The sequence below is a fragment of the Hyperolius riggenbachi genome, chromosome 7 (assembly GCF_040937935.1).
Source record: "Hyperolius riggenbachi isolate aHypRig1 chromosome 7, aHypRig1.pri, whole genome shotgun sequence".
Classification (NCBI taxonomy): Eukaryota; Metazoa; Chordata; class Amphibia; order Anura; family Hyperoliidae; genus Hyperolius; species Hyperolius riggenbachi.
The window spans coordinates 138,899,981-138,917,662 of NC_090652.1; the positions used below are offsets into that span (position 1 = coordinate 138,899,981).

The following is a 17,682-nucleotide window of genomic DNA, read 5'->3' on the forward strand; positions in this document are numbered from 1 at the left end:
GTGGGCTTGCAAGGCTACAGTGCGGCCATTAATATGGAAGTGAAGCTGCACGGTCCCAATTTGGAGGGGGACAGCGCTCTGCTACGGGGGGCTGCCGACAAGACAGGGAAACCTCCATAGGATCCTGAGGCTTCCCTCTCTGCAGGGTAAGAACTTGTTTTGAGCTTCAGCTTGGGTTAACTTTAAAGTGAACCTGAAAGGAGAAAAAGTGCCCCAAGTGGGTACTCTAACAATTACTCCACAGCTGAGTCAGCATATAATTTAAGCTCTTTATGCAGCATGGCGTTTCTCTGTAACAGTGACAGCTCCACTGTTTTAGTCAGACAGACCTTTCTCAAGCTGTATAGTTCAACATCACACTGACCTCAAAAAACTTACACCTTTATATAGTAACACACAATACAGCACCGAATCAGATTCAAGAACCCCTGGCCAATCAGAACCAGGCAGCAGTCCAGCAGACCTAATAGAGAACTTCTGTCCTCAATATGCTAATGCTTACATCCCATAATAGGGATCAACGCACGTTTGTATACAAAGTACCTCCCTTTCACACAAGGTCACCTGGAAGAAAACTGCTCATTACATATGTAAATATATGCGCATCTGCATGCTCATGCTCCTTACCAACTGGCACTGTGTTAGGACCCGCTGAGTCATCTCCACCTCTAGCTGCTTCCTCCGTGTATAGATGTCATACTGACGTCTCTTCCAGCATGTGACCAAGTCACATGCATGCCTACATCACTAGGGTGCAGTCTGAAAAGCCGGACTCCTTATCCCCATGGCAAAGCGTGTTGGCGTTGTCCCTGCTTTTATGCTGGTGTAACCACTCAACCTATAAACAAATTGCTGCCATTTTTTAACAGCTAGTGACCAATAATGCGGCATGAAGCGATGAACTCGCCGCCTTTTTCCGCACAGCAACACTGGCTCTACACCCATATGGACATTAATAAGGACCACCGTCACAATTCTTCTGGCCTCGGGATCCATCTGCGATAGTAAAAGTACATATAATATTAAATCCAAACCCTGGAAATTACAAAGTAATGTGAGTATCTGAGTGTGCAGAGATACTGGGAGTCATAGCACATCATCCATTTCCCCCCGGGTTCTTGTTACACACTGAAGGTTCCCCAAATGGGCACTTACCTAGGCAGAGTGAAGTTTCTAGATAATCCAGAGGCTTCTCCCGTCACCTCCACCTTGCCGTTCCAGTGCTGGGACCCCTCGGCCTCTTCAACAAGGGATTGTCGAGGAGTGCGCATGGCCGTGCTCCTGTCCCTGAATGAGCGCTGCCGCTCTTCAAAGATTCAGGATGCCTTGTACCTGGCACTAGCACGGAGCCAATCAGACTTGGCTTTTTCCGCCATGCTACTTGGCAGTCGCGAGGCGTCTGGTGCAGTGCGGCTGTGAACTTCCAGAGGGTCAACACTGGGTTGGGAGGAGGATGTGGGAAGTCTCTGGAGGATTCAGAGGCTTCCCTTTAACAAGGTAATTATCTAACATTTGCTTTTTGCAAAGTTACAGGTTTCATTTAATGCCGGAGTTTTATACAGATTTTCATTAGATTTGATACTTGTAGTGAATCTAATGTCTAATTTATTACAGGTAGTGTATGGGTTAGACGACATCATTTTTGTATGATTTTTAATGACATTGAATTGACTGTGCAGTTCCTATGCTTAAATGCCTAAATAATACTTGCTTTGACTTATACTTTCAGGGTGCAAGAGAAGAAAGTGTACATCTGCTGAGGCATTTCCATAAGGTATAGTTTAGAATTGCTTAAAGAGTAACAGCACTTTAATACAAAATTTTATGTAACATATATCATCACTATGCAATCCATTTTGTTACTGACATGAAATACCTGGGCGTATAAGTCGACACCCAACTTTTCCAGTTGAAATATAGAGTTTGGGATATACTCGCCGTATAAGACTACTCCTCTTTAAACACAAAATAAAATATCACCTAGGAGAAAACTTAGAGAGAAAATAAATTGGATCAGGCCCATAGTTTGAAAGTAGCCTAAAGGATTCCCAAAGTTAGCCTTTCTAGGTTTGTTTTGTTGGCACATAAACTGCACCAAGAAGGAAGTAAACTTTACTGTTCCATTTGTACAGAGTTCAGGGATCCTTACACATATGGACTGACACCGACAGGCTGGGAACGCAAGTGATTCTTCGTGTTCCTGGCCGCAATAGCAGTATAGAGGGCGCACTTGAAATTTATAGAAAACTGGTTTTAAGGCTTCTTAAAACAGAAATTATTTGCGATTATTCAGGTTGCAATTGAGCATATAATGTCTCCCACAATGCATTACTGCTGATTATGCAAATTATCCCTTTTTTTTTCCTCCTCTCTAAGCTAAACACACTTCCAGAACCGATGGTGCTTTAGACTGGTTGGTCCTCATCAGTGCATGGATTAATTTGGCTCTATGTAGACTATGAACAGCTAGAGTTAAGCTTAATACACACCTGACAACGCAGGAAGATGGATCCCAGTGAGGTCCCCAAAAGACAAGCGTTCCCCGATCTATCTTCCTGCGGGTATACGCGACCCCTGGTGGCGGCACAGGGTGAGCGAGAACGGGAAGTCAAGCACTTTGTGTGGAGTCGTCAGGGATCTTGAAGATTTGATCTGCAGTGACGGTCTTTGTCGCGGCGGAAATTATCGCTCGTTGCTCAAAAATTCATGGATACCCTGGAACATTTTGAAAGTGCTAAAATATTTTGTTCTTTTTAAGGAAATAACTTTGTCTACCAACTGTAAGCTGTGTTTTCTGCTATATAGTTCTTACAAAGTCCATAGTAGACATAACCTTGTCACCAAAATGTGGTCCCATATTCTCAATCATCAAAGATTCTATGTATCTACCAGGGCGTCAACCGGGAAAGGCCCTCATCCAGATAGGGATTATATATACAGGGATATGGGACTCCACTAGGATTTATTAGGTTAAACAACCCTTACTTGGTTGTCCAAAGAGAAAGATCTTTGAACCAAAACTTGCTTTTTACATGATCCCCAATAAAGAAAGGATTATTTAACCAAACAGATCCAACTATGTAGAATGATAATAATTTTGTACCAGCATATAAATGGGCAATAAGACTTTTGCTTGGCTGCTATGGAAAATTATAAAAAAAAAATTTGCACCGCGTAATTGAAGATACTAATTTTTGCTCCAATTCGACATTACTTCATGAATGTATACATTTGGTATGCTTACAGTCAATGCATTGTAACATTGGCAAGTATATAGGTTTGGTAAGCACTTGAACAACATGAAAAAATGTTTTTTGTTTTGTTTTAAATTGAACTGTTTGTGAATTTAAAAAAAATCAGAGAAGATGCCTCCATCTGAGGAAAGTTTTTGTATACTATTTATGCACAGCATGTAGCTTAAAGCAAACCTGTTATTTAAACAGAGAGAAAGTCGCATACTTACCTCAGTAGTGGGAAGCCTCTGAGGCTTCTCACGTCCTCTTCGAGACCACCAATCCAGCACTGGCATCCTCTGGAAGTTTGCAGCCGTACTCCTGTCCGTGATCAAGTGCACAGTACACCTCACACCTGTCCAGTAACATTGAGCCAATCATTCTCGGTGGAAAACCAAGCCTGAAGGGCCCCGTGCTACTGGGCAGGTGTGAGACGTCATGCACCTCTCGACAAGCCCTTGTTGAAGAGTTTGAGGGGGTCCCAGGGCTAGTTTTATGGAGATGAAGGAGACTGGGGAAGCCTCTCGATTATCCAGTGGCTTCACCCTACTGAGGTATGAATCTTAATTTGAGCTGGTTTATCCTTGCAGGGATTACATTAATTATATACAGTTTTTATTTCTGTTTTTTCTGTTTTCCGCTTAGGGAGAGGAGATATTTCTAGATATGTTTGAAGATGAATACAGGAGCATGATGGTGAGTTTCATTTCATCTTGAGTTCTTATACAGCCATCCTTATCCCCGCTCCAGGAAACTCTCTTATTGTAGTCTTTGACAGTGTGCTAAGGGGCCTGATTTCCTGTTTACCATCCCTATTTCCATGGTGTTTTGTTCAAACAAAACAGTGGGGAGAGTTAGTATCCTGAAATGTTATTACTTTGCCTCTTTCTCTTTCTCCAAGACTACCTGTTTTCATATTGAAGGAAACAAACCTCCATGGAGGATCCAGTAATAGGAAGTGAGGGAAGACAATTAAGTTGAAGACCCATGGTATAATTGTAGGGGTGCAAGTTCCACACAGATCAGCATAGTGCTAATATAGATATTGTTCAGGGCATCTAAGCCAAGTTCCAAAGCAAAACTTTGTTTATTTTGGGTAGTGTGTTAAGGGACACAAGAGAGAAAGAGGACTGCAAGAGAGAAAGCGCCAGCAGCCAAGCAAAGCCATTCTTTGTAGAGTGAGCAAGAATTGAAATCCTCAGCTAGATTTTATTGCTGTCTCTTATTTCCTATCTCTGGGACTTCCATTTATATTATTAAAGTGGGATTATTCTCCCAAAACTACAATTTCAGTAACTACTCTTAATTACATGAAATAACGTTTGAAAGCATTCCCACAAATTCGCCGCCTGTAAAAAAAAAAACACGTTATTTTCACTGCAGAGAGAAATAGAATCTTGCTCATTTCTTGTCATCAGCAAAGGGGAATGTAATCATTGCCAGTTAAATCTCTTTGAGAAATGTCCCCCCTCCTTCTGCTGAACAGAAACATCGCCCTGGCAACAGCTGAGTCACTTTAGCAGAAAAGAAGGGGACAGTGTGAAGACAAATGCCTCAAGGAGCTTCAGCTGGCAATAATCATTTGCTGATGACCAGAGCTAAGCCAGCTTCTACTGCTCTATGCCTTTAATTATAAACGTTTTTACATACCGGGAATGCTTTTAAATGTTATTTTATGTAACTAAGAGTAGTTACTGAAATGTTAGCTTTGGGAGTTTAATCCCACTTTAAAGTCTTAAAGCTATATGGTGGTCCCAGGGACAGAACTTAAAGGTGAACATTTTCCAATAGAAAGACACACATCAAGAGTTCCTTAACCCCTTTACACTCTATTATTATGTCTAGTACACACCATACAATTTTCTGTTAGATTTTTCTGTTAGATTATTTTCTGTAAATTACTGGTAGAGACTGGTCATTATCTCTGGTGCATTGTCTTCTGGTTATCTCCTGTTGAGTAGAACAATGCCTAATTGCTTGGCAGATAGATGGTTAGATAGATAATTTCCAGCATGTTGGAAATTATCTATCTGGCAGGTAAATCTAACAGAAAACTGTATGGTGTGTACCTAGCATTAACGGAAGTAAGAAAAAAAACAACAACTTAGATTTGGACTTTGATTAGGATAATGTTCCCCTGTGGGTAGGTATAGTGATGTTTCCTGTCAACTAGAGACATGTGGTGATTAGCAACAAAATAGTTGTCAGGTAGGGGATAGCAATGCTCCTTCTAGGCCATGGTCAGCCACTGCAAGCTGGTAGTTATTGTATAAGCATGGCAATTTGCTTTATTTATGCCCACTCGTTTATTTGTTAAACTGGAAGATTTTGTGTTTCAAGAGTGGAGGCACAGGGCATTTGTACAATGTCCTAGAAAGAGGGGTATTTGTCTTCTTAGTGAAATATAGCATTAAGCACTTTTAAAATACATTTTAAATGAAATGTTCCATACTTGTCTTTTAGAACAAGCCTCTGAACGTAGAATACTTGATGATGGATGAATCTATATTACTTCCTCCTACTGGAACTCCTCTGACGGGGATAGATTTTGTGAAACGCCTTCCTTGTGGAGATGTTGAAAGAACACGCAGAGTAAGTTGCTTCCTGCTCATTACATAAACATTACTCTAAGGGCCAGATTCTGCTATGAACGATTTGCTGCATTGCCCTACATGCACATTTGGACGGGGAAAAGCCGCCTATTGAAACAAAAAGGCTGCCATTCCGATTCGCATGCGGTAAAAAACTGGGCTGGCAGCAAAAAAAAAATAAGAAAACCCAGAATGCATGTAAATCTCAATAGCTGTACATGGTAGGGCTAGAAGGTATTGAATGCGTCTCGCATCACAACTGTGCCAGCATCGCATCTTGTAAGATGCATGACATGCACAGTGGATACAGGCCCTTAGGTTACATTTTTCCATTGCTTGTTGCTTTTCTATTATTGAATGGGAAGGTGTTTTATTTAATCATTTTTTCAGAACATAACCCTATGTAAAAACAAAAATATTTTAGCAGACAGTAGTCAGAATCAGAAAAGTGTTAAGTCCCCAAGCATGACTGGGTCATGCCCAGAATTGTGTCTAGCACTTACATAGCTCAGAGCAGAAACATGTATATAGCTAGAATACAGATCACAAGAAACAAAAAACCATCAGTGACTGCAAGAAACATTCCAAAAGCAGTCTACATGGATCAGTGGCTGCGCCCTCAGGGTGGAAAGAAAGTGGTGGGAGTATGTGCTAGAGGTGGGAGGGCATGGATGGAGTTTAAAAGGTTAACCGCCGAGGGTAAGAAAGTGTTCCTATGCCTTGAAGTTTTGGTGGAGATGGCTCGAAACCTGCGGCCTAATGGTAGATGACTGAAGAAGCAGTGGCCAGGGTGAGATGGGTCACTGGCTATCCTTATCACTCTGGTGCGCAGTCGGGCGTTGTTGAAGGTCCAGTGAGGGGAGGGGCCTCCCTATGTTCCTCTCTGCTGATCTGATAACCCGCTTTAATTTGTATCTGTCCCTAGTGGAGGAGCCAGTGAACCAGACTAGAATAGAGGAGCAGAGGACAGATTCGATGGTGGCGGTATAAAAGCTTGTAAGCAGCTCCTAGACCATGCCAAACTTCTTCAGTTGGCGTTGGAAGACAAGTCTCTGTTGGGCTTTACTCTGGGCGGTGGTTATTTTAGGCTGCCAGCTTAGGTCATTGGAGATAGTTGTCCCTACGAGACGCACACTGGTTACTCTTTCTACCTCAGAGCTGTCTATGTAGATTGGGGGAGGGCTGGGAGCCTGCTTTCTGAAGTCCATTGTCATCTCAATGGTTTTTGCTTTGTTGAGAACCAGCCAGTTTTCCCTACACCACCGGCATATTCTGTCAACTTCCTGACGGTAGGCCTGCTCATCTTCCTTGGTTACGAGGCCAACGTCCAGGATAGTACACATGTGTTACAAACTGTCGTATTTTAATCCATGAACAAAATCATTACAGATAGCTTATAGTGTTTACTGCATACTTTATTTAAAAGACCGGAGCAAGTGACTCTTGTTCTCATTGGTCTGTACCTGAAATCTATTGCACTGTGTTTTATGGTTGTATAGCCAGAGCAAAGTGTTTAATTAGTTGTCATCAGTTGCTGTAAATGGGCTGCAGGAGCTCTGCTCAAGCAGCTTTCCCCATACAGTAAATACAGAGGCTTAACCCTTTCAGTGCTCCCTGCAAAGTGAAACTAAATTTTCAACTTCAGGCTTTTTTAGGATTTTCATAAATTGTAATGAAGAAGTTCTTATAATACTGACGCTAATCTTTTAGAGCATATTGGAAACTCTGAGTTTAGTTCCACTTTAAAGCGAACCTGTCAGCAGCTTGTGTAGCAAGGAAAACTGCTTTCGTCTTGAGACAGTGACATGACCAGTCAAACAGCCACCAGGAACACTGAGCGAACTATTAGTGGAACATTTATATCGGAAAGCATACACAATTGTGTATTTTTTTTTCAACTGTGTGAAGTTAAATAAAAAGCAAAACTGAATCTAATCAATGTTAAAAATGTATTATAAAGTAATTACAATGTGGGTGATATAAGGTGATATTCACAGTTATACTAAAAAAAACAGATGATTATAGTATATCATGATTAGATAAGCCACAGATAGCCTGAATGAATTTCTTTTATGATTATTTTATGATAATTTTAGTAATTTATATCTACTTTATAATATCAGCCGTATGATTGTTCTATACCATGTGTGATATCACATTTGTAGTTGTATAAGCAATCAGTCAGGCCTTTCCACATTGAAAGAAGACATCCTCCGTAAAAAAAAAAAAACATTGCTAGCTGTGGAAAGTTTAATTGTTTTCAGTTGGAAATCCAAAACAATTATTGGTAGGTGCTTGTGTTATTAGTCCTGATGTTGATGGATAAACATCAAAACTGTGCAAGGTAGGCAAGGGTTTGGAATCTCAGGCTCTAAAGACTAGCTTAGGGTAGGTTTATTGTTTACAGTTAAATGAAGATATCCGGTTAGGATTGGGCTAACAATACATTTTTTAGATAGAATTGGGCCTGAGTTCAACTAAAATAGGATGCATGCTCTTTTTTTTGCCAATTGGAAGCATGAAATATTACAGAATTGGCTGGCACAATGTTTCGGGCTCCTGACCTTTATTAAGTGCTCAACCAGAAACTGTCAACCTTCAATTAAGAATTGGAATTCAATAAAGAAATGGTGTTTCTGGATGTGTAATAAATAGGGAAAATCTTATATCCCATTTTGGTTGAACCTGTTGGATCTTTGTACGTTTTGAAGGGTTGGATGGATAACTCGTTGAGACCTGGAGGTTCCCACTGAAAGCTCATTTTACATGTTAAGGGAGCCTGCAGACGTTGTTGGTCTTTGTTCAGGTAAAGAAGAGACACATTTAGCTGCTTCTAGAAGTCTATGATGTAGCTGGGGCAATGGATGCTCTCCAAGATGTAATTGCATTAGGATCCCTAAAAGACCACTATCACAAAGAATTGTAAAATACATAAATATAAGAAGTATATTTTTCCGAGCGCAAAATGCACTATAAATTACTTTTTTTCCTATGCTGCGGTCACTTACAGTAAATAGCAAAAAGCTGACAAATTGTGGATAAATCCATCTTTTTCATGGGGTTATTTTCAGCACTTCCCAAAAGCACTCCCTGGAATGGATTTATGCAAAGATGTAATTCACACTGTAAACAGGTACAGAGTTGCCAAACAGAGTAAAAATAACTTATTTCAAAGGTTATAAAAAGGGAAGCAATGGTGGACTTACCTCTTAGAAGACATGAAAATTGTTGGTTTAAGTAAAAAACAAACAAACAACTTTAATCGACTACTCTACGGTGCAACACTTTTCACAGCTGCAATCCTGCTTCATCAGACAATTAAGGGAGCAACTAGATAAGGTCTTCAATAGACCCAGCGCCTCTGTCAGTCAGCTTCCTTACGTGTTTGCCCACCGTTTTGCCAGTTGGACTGAGCATTGTGTTCAGTTTGTGCTTTTGTAAATAAATGAGAGTACCCCATAAGGACATGGACTAATTGAAAACCGGACAGATTTGTCAGATTTTCACTACCTGTTGTAAGTGAAGTAGAAAAATCGTATTTATAGTGCATTTTACTCTGGAAGAAATGTGTGTGTGCGTTTGTATTTTTTGTTTTCCATTTTCAATTTTTTTCCAGAAGTTCTTTAAAGCACGGCTGAAGTGAACCTTTAAACATTACAAACTTGCCTATGGAGAGGGTCTGGATCCCATAGAGCCTTCCTGGTCCTCGCTCCATTCCCTCGTTCCACTGCTGCCACCTATGAAAGTGACTCCACAAACTGGTCCTTGTTAAGGTTTTGAAAGAACTCTACTTATGTCACCAAGTTCTTCTGAAGATAAGCGGGTCTGCACTGTGCACTCCCAGTACAGATCCACTTGTCTGCGGAAGCCCATGAGGGCATGAGTGCTTACTTTTTTTCTTCATATAATTTATTTTTATCAATGAAAATAAAAATATATATCAATACAGTATACCAGAATACAAATAGAATATATAACCAAAACTAACAAAGATAAATAACATAATCAAACCCTCCCCTCCCCCCCCCCCCCGCCTTCCTCCCGGATCCCTCAATCTCTCTGTATTCTTCCAACTCCATACATTCCATCTAACTTATCCTTTTAGAACAAACGTTCTCCCACCTATCCAGTTGTAAAGCAATCTTTTCCTCCACATCTTTTATTAACACCTTTTTGACCCAATCATACAGAGGAGGAGGATCCAGGAGTCTCCAATTAACTGGAATCAAACTTTTGGCTGCAATAGGCAACTGAGGTAACACTGACTTTTTATACCTACCCACTGACATGGAAGAATTGTGCAACAGCACCTCTAATGGATAATTTTTAATTTGGTGATTAACTACCCTGTTAATATTCAAAAGCACTCCATCCCAAAAAGTTCTCAACCGTGGGCACCCCCAAAATATATGTAATAGTGTACCCCTACAACCACAACCCCTCCAACATTTATCATCAACCTCCAGATATATCAAAGCCAAATATAGCGGGTGTCCTATACAAATTAGTTTCCTTTGCCTTAGAGCTCACTGAAGTAACATGAGATAAAATACACATTTTTGCTCTTTGCAAGGCACTAATTGGAACTTCCAGATCCTCCTCCCACTTCTGGAAATAACCAGGAAAATCATCATTTAAATCATCCAGTAGCAATTTATAAAACAAAGAGATTTTATGATTAGGAGCTTCACATAGCACAAAAAGTTTTTCAAACCCTGAAAGGTCACCAATTGTTCTTATATTATCCTTAATCTGCATAAAAAAATGTTCCAACTGCCTAGATCTCTCAAAAATCAAACGAGAACTGACCATTTTCTTCACACAATGCAGATAAACTTTTCAATGATCTACCATCCAATACATGGTTCAATCTTAGCCCACCCACTCTATTCCAAATAACAAAAAAATTATATTCTAACCATGGTTCAAAAAATTTAAAAAAAAAAAAAAAAAAAAAACGTCAAAGGAGTCAGAGGAGACCACTCAACAACCCACTTCCTCTTATTATTTATCCGATCCCAAACTTTTGAAGTTTTTTTTTTTGTACCCAATTCGGAACCCTCGAGGATAATCCACTATATCTCCCAGGGAGCCAGAAAGCATTACCCAGATCCCTACCTGCCAATACCTTCTCTATCTTTACCCACTTCCTATCTCTATCACAAAAAAACACAGAACATTTATATTGCGCTTTTCTCCTGGCGGACTCAAAGCGCCAGAGCTGCAGCCACTAGGACGCGCTCTATAGGCAGTGGCAGTGTTATGGAGACTTGCCCAAGGTCTCCTACTGAATAGGTACAGGCTTAAAGGACACCCAATACCATATACCAATCCACTATTCTACTCAGAACACAGGAATGATTGCAACTTTTGGGGTCTGGCACGAGTGCTTCCAAAACGACAGCAGTAAACAGATTGATAGCAGTAAACCGAGGGCATGGAGAGAGGACCTGGAAGACTTCATGAGATCCAGAGCCTTCCTTCTCCATAAGTGAGTACAGTATATAACTTATTTGTGTGGGTTCACTTCAGTATTGCTTTAACAGCTCTCTCTTACAGTGTCCCACCCCTTCAACATTCCAGACTCCAGACTTGTTCCTAACCAATGGTCTCTCCAAATTCTACTGACAGAAGAGCTGGAGCTATAGGCAGGGAAGGCATTTCACATAAACTGTACTTTGGATGTGTATTTAGCCATTTGGCCAGAGTTCAGCTTTAATTGGACGATTCTTTAAAACCTTTTTAAATCTGTGCAAGATATGGGAATTCATCATGTAGCTTGATTATAATCAAATCTGCAGGCATAATTACATCTCTGATGTCTGTCATCAGCTGGGAGGCCTCTCTGGCAGTCTTCCTCTGAATACAGAGTACAGTATGGCTACATAAACAGCTTGTTTCAGTCAGTCTTGATGGAAAATACATGACCTTTAAGTGAAAGCTGGTCTGCTGGATTTTTTTGCCAGTTCTTCTAGGCAGAGCCCTCTTTGAAAATAAGCAGAATATTTCCTAGAATTCCAGTTCCTATGTATATGTCAAATGCTATTCAGAAGTGTTTTTCCTTTCTTCCCTGGAATGTGCTGTTTTTTTTCTAACCGGCAATGCGCCTTCTAATTTAAAACACAAGTTGTGAGAGCCTCTCCGAGCTGCCCTTTATTACTTAATACTGCTGCAGATTAAACTCATTCTTCAAGCTCCGGGCAAAACAGAACTGAATATCATTCCATTAACATGAAATGGCTTTTATTGTAATAACTTGATGAAAATAGCATGCAGCCATTAGCTTGAACTCATGAGTCGGGTTGGGAGGCAGGAAATTACAAAACAGATGTCTGATTAGGTGCTGCATTCTTGGTAATTAAGCTTTTATGGAAAGCACTCTGCAGTATTTGCAGCGACTACACTAGAGCCTGGTTGCTATTTGTTTAGTGCCACCTAATCTGCATCCCACTGGTTGCTAGGGAAAACACCATTTTCTGGATGTAAGTTTTTAAGGGATAGCTATTGCCAACATTTGTAAAATCTAAAATACATGTGTCTTAATTGTACATGTATCACAGGGCAAAATTTACCATTCATCTCATTTTTCCTGTCATTTACAGTAGCTAGTAAAAATCTGACGGGTTTTGGAGTACCTCATCTCCCAGTGGGGGATTTTCAGTATTTTCTTTATTCTATTTAAAAGTACTTCCTGGAAAGCACATTTGCAATGATGCCAGAAAGTCAGTGTCCTTTTATGTATACTAAGCTAGCGATTGGAGTGTGCCACTGCCATCCTGGAGTGCTCTTGAAAATAAAGGAATTCCTGAGACTACCCCATGAGGATATAGATCACTCAAAAGTCGATCAGATCTGTCCCATTTGTACTGCAAGTGACAGAAACATAGCAAAAGAATATATATATATATATATATATATATATATATATATATATATATATATATATATATATATATATATATATATATATATATATATATATATTATAGTGCATTTTAATTAGTGACAAAAGTACAACTAATATGTCTATGATTATCATGGTAGTGGGTCTTTGCATGGTATTTGTTGTTTTGATCCTACTTCCCCCCCCCCTAGCCTCTATCCAGCGATTGCCGCTGCCTCCCTCCCAGCACAGCTGCGGTCTTCTCTATTGGGAGGATCGTACATGACGTCACCAATGTCATGCGCAGTCCCGATCCTCCCATAGAGAAAACCAGAGCTGTGCAGGAGGCTGCGGCGATCGCTGGATACAGGCTTGGTATGTATGTAGCGGCTGGATCGGGGGCAATCGGGGAGTGGGAGGCACTTATACTAGCTAGCCTAGTGCTAATTTTACTTTTTGTCTAATCGATGATTCTGATTTCTTTCAATACTTTTGATCAATTTTAAGCCAAGATCTGACATGATTATGCAATAGATTCTTGACAGATTTGATCAGAGTGGTTCGCTTTGCCAGGAATCGATTGGGAAAATCGTGCCTGTATGCTATGGGCTATGGTGGTGGGAGGTGGGATTAATAGTTATGCTGGCCACAGGCTGGGGCTAGGGGTCTGGCCATGTTTGCAGTAGGGTATGAGGGAGGAATATCATGCTGGACACACTTGCTATTGTGGGTGGATGTTGGATGGGGACACCTTTGCTAAGCGGTGAATAAGGGGATGTTAAGGTGATAACCACATGGTCCTGGTGGTCTCTGGATTCCATTAGAGAAGGTCATCAGGCACTAGCCTGGTCTATATTCACATAGACTTACTCCATCTTCCATTAGCCTTAAAGAGAACCCGAGGTGGGTTTGAAGAATATTATCTGCATACAGAGGCTGGATCTGCCTATACAGCCCAGCCTCTGTTGCTATCCCAAACCCCCCCTAAGGTACCCCTGCACTCTGCAATCCCTCCATAAATCACAGCCACCCTGCTGACAAACAGCTTGTCAGAGCTGGCTGTGTTTATCTCTATAGTGTCAGTCTGCTGCTCTCCCCGCCTCCTGCAGAACTCCAGTCCCCGCCTGCATCCCTTCCCTCCCTGCTGATTGGGGCAGGGACCGAAGCTATGCAGGAGGCGGGGGAGCAGCTGTGACTGACACTACAGATGTAAACACAGCCTCACAGCATGGCTGTGATTTATGAGGGATTGCAGAGTGCAGGGGGACCTTAGGGGGGTTTGGGATAGCAACAGAGGCTGGGCTGTATAGGCAGATCCAGCCTCTGTATGCAGATAATATTCTTTAAACACACCTCGGGTTCTCTTTAAGCTTATCTGCTGGTGAGACCTGGTGCAGTCCGCACCCTAGTGACATCGTTGTGTACCTGAAATAAAGTGCTTAACGCAAACCTGGACTGAAAAATAAAAGTCAAAATAAATATACATACTTGCCTTCAGCATAGTCTACTCAGTCTTTCTCCTCTCCTGCGTCCTTGTTGACCACTATGACTGATGGAATTCTCCATCCTCCATTTTAAAAATGTTGATGACCCTGTAACAGCTTCCTGGTCAGCACACCGTTACACTGCAATATCGCCCACTATAGGGAAACGTGGACATTACCTTGCACATTAGTTGTCCTTTCACTTATAACTGACAGCAACTAATTTAGTGAAAATGATTCCTAAGGCTCCGTATACACATAATCAGTTGGTACACGCTAGTGTGCGTTAGTACACGTTGGTATGATTTTTTTTCCATAGCAGTGCATTGTGAAAAAGATTTCAGTTAAAACGCGTTAAGTGTAAACTTTGCCGCATTACTTTGAAAATCAGTTTTCTTTCAGTTTTAACTGACAGCAACTGATTAAGTGTAAAATGGCCCTTAGGGCCTGTTTCCACTACACGCAGATTGGATGCAGAAAAACGGACTCCAATGAAAGCCTATGGGCCGGTTTCCACTAAACGTGATTTTTCTGATGCAGATTTTCCCATAGGCATTCATTGGAGTCAGTGTTTCTGTGTCCATTCTGCATCAATTCTGCATCCAATCTGCCTGTAGTGGAAATAGGCCCTAAAGCTTTCAGCTTCCAGAGGGACAAGCCTGAATAGATCTTTTCAGAACTGGAAGGAATTATTGTTAGTAGAAAAGGGCAAACTTCTGGAAGGAACTGACCGCAAAATGAGTATGTATTATTAATTTGCAGTTACATCTGTCTTTATTTTTAATATTTTTACTCGGTTCAGGTTCACTACCATTAACTGTGTTTCATGTGGGTGGATTTCTTATAAACCACATCCCCTGACCCCAGTGGTGCTCCTAAATGCAGGGTTTTTCCCACTAGCCTGTCCGCACAGAATAAAGCCTCCTGCTGCTCATCGGGTGCCCCAGAGCGCCCATATTTACCTTCATTGCCACATATTGATTTGTGGCAAAACTGGTAAAATTGGGCACCCTGATGCACCATTTAGCAGCCGTCGCTATGTGCCCCAATTTCCTCCTCCTACCGCTAAATGCGGCCTTTATTATAGGCACCTATGGTGGCACCCTTTTTTCCTGCTACGGTGTACTTTCTTGTACTTCCAGTACACAGAAATGCAGGCAAGCAGAGAGGTGATTCACAGTGTGTATTTCTACTTATTCAGCCAGGTAGCAAGATACGTCAATCTGCTTCATCCTGTTTTTCTGTGTCCAGGTGCAGTTCTGCAATAAAAAATGATGCAGTATGCCAACCCTTGGTAGAGTATAAATCAAAAATCCCAACCACAACCGTGTTGACTAGCTCAGTACTAACACCCATAAGTTTTACCATTCCACCTTGCGTGTTCCATGGGTAATGATATTTGAGACCTTATCCCCAGTGAGATTGTCAGTTGTTTTCTAGTTCTGGCAGTTTCAGTTCCAACAAACCAGAGCTTCATACACACACACTAGATGGAACTTGGCCAAAGCAACTAGGAGATGAATATTCCTGCAAGCCACTCTACCCATATTAATTTACTGTCGCCTGAAATGATCTTTAATGGTCATTTTAGTGGACAGTTTAGGAATAATCTTTGGCTACGCTCAGATATGCTGTTTGGCTATCTACAGGGCACCTTGTTCAGCTCTAGGGAGAGGGGAGTAAGAGGACAAGCCAGAGGCACACCACTGCAAGGACAACAAAAGAATAAACAATAGCATTGGTTGTGTAGCGCTTTGCTCATGGTTGATTGTGAAAGACTAGCTTGTGCCCGCTCCCGGGTCCTCTGTAACTACCTCATGAGGATGATGAAGGCAGGAATTTGAACATACGGTATGAGACTTTTCAGTCCAGCTAAACAGCTTTTGGTATGTCATAGGGAGACAGTTTTGCAAAACCAGCAAATTAGGTAATAAAAGTGAATAATGCAGACATTGTTGATGTGCAAAAACCAGGGAGCCTGAACTAAGGCTCAGATTTCGAAGGTTCTATTTCCACCAGAAGCCGCGGCCATTTCCAATTCAGCCGCGTCTCCAATGCTGCTGCAAAGCCGCAGCCCAAATCGCTAAGCTGTGCCATGCACGGTTTTAGGGATTTGAGTGCATGCTGAAGAAAACTGCAGTGTGCCATCCAGTTTAGCACAGCTGTGTAATCGCGACAGCAAGCCATTATAGGGATAAGCAGCATTTCCCCACCCAACTCGCATGCTGGGAAACAATGCAGATCCTGACGTAGTGGAAACGGGCCCTAAAACCTGGATCTTAAAGCTTTAAAAAATGGGAATGCAAAGGATTTCAGTTTAGGTCCATAGATGCAAATGTTTACCTCTTCCAGTATATTTTCATTTCAAGTTTAGCCTAACTAATATGTTTAATGGCATAATTGGTCAAAATATGTTTGTAGATAATGAGTGGTATTTGACCTTTACCTTTATGAGGTACTTATCAGGCAAAACTGAGTATAATTCTGTAGAATGACTCCATTTATCACGAATGGATTAGCAAGACATCAAAATGCAGAAGTTGTGGCTCTTTGTTTCAAATCTGTGAACCAGTTGTTCCGTGTTTTATTTAGTGTAGTACCAAAGATTGTGTGCAGTTTATAGCATGTTATTACAGGGAAATGTATTCCTGGGTATAGTTCTCTAGAAGTGGCTGAATTGAGAAGTGGTGGAACTGGAAGTCATTGTCATAATTTAAGACAACTGTTTGCAACCAGTGATTAGCAAAGGCTTTTAAAGGACCACTATCGTAAAAATCATAAAATTGAAAATACATGTAAACGCATACATATAAGAAACCCGTTTCTTCCACAGTTAAATGTGCCGTAAATTACTTTTCCTCCTATTTTGCTGTCACTTACAATAGGTAGTAAGCATCTGACATATCGGACAGGTGTTGGACTAGCCCATCTCCTAATGGGGTTCTCAGGGTTTTTTCCTTTCTTTTTAGCACTTAGTGAATAGCAGTTGCTCCACCCAAAGTGTGCAGCGAGAAGGTAGGCTGGCCAGCATCTTTGTATAAATCCTTTTCAGGTAGGGTCTTTATAAAGAATAAAGGCCATGCTGAAAATCCCCCATGAAGAGATGGACTAGCCCAAAACCTGTCAGTTCTGTCATATTTTTACTACCTACTGTAAGCGACAGCAACATAGGAGAATTTATGGCTCATTTTACTCTGGAAGAAACATAGTTCTTATTTGTATGCGTTTACATGTATTTTTAAATACAGTTTTTCCCTGATAGTGTACCTTTAAAAGGAAATTGTTACATATAAAAATTGCTGTATGTCAAACTGATAGTTAATTAGCCCAGAACATTAATTTTAGTAAAATAAGCAATAGAGTAACGTTTATCCCTATAAATATTTGAAGTTTTTGTTTACTAAGGAAATCCGCTTCCATCATAAGAATCAAAGAAATGCTTTGCACAAAGCTGAGAATAGCCTGCAAGCCTGCCTTTTATAATGAACACA

General features: G+C 40.9%; 1 protein-coding gene across 3 annotated transcripts in view; it reads left to right on the forward strand.

Moving 5' to 3' along the window:
- The window catches only part of CLEC16A (C-type lectin domain containing 16A), a 369,068-nt gene that overhangs the window by 164,811 nt on the left and 186,575 nt on the right, over positions 1-17,682 (forward strand). For all 3 annotated transcript variants that reach the window (XM_068244692.1, XM_068244690.1, XM_068244691.1), the window contains exons 15-17: positions 1,730-1,774; positions 3,879-3,929; positions 5,697-5,825. In XM_068244692.1, coding sequence (XP_068100793.1) covers positions 1,730-1,774; positions 3,879-3,929; positions 5,697-5,825 — 225 coding nt within the window. The remainder of the gene's footprint in view (positions 1-1,729; positions 1,775-3,878; positions 3,930-5,696; positions 5,826-17,682) is intronic.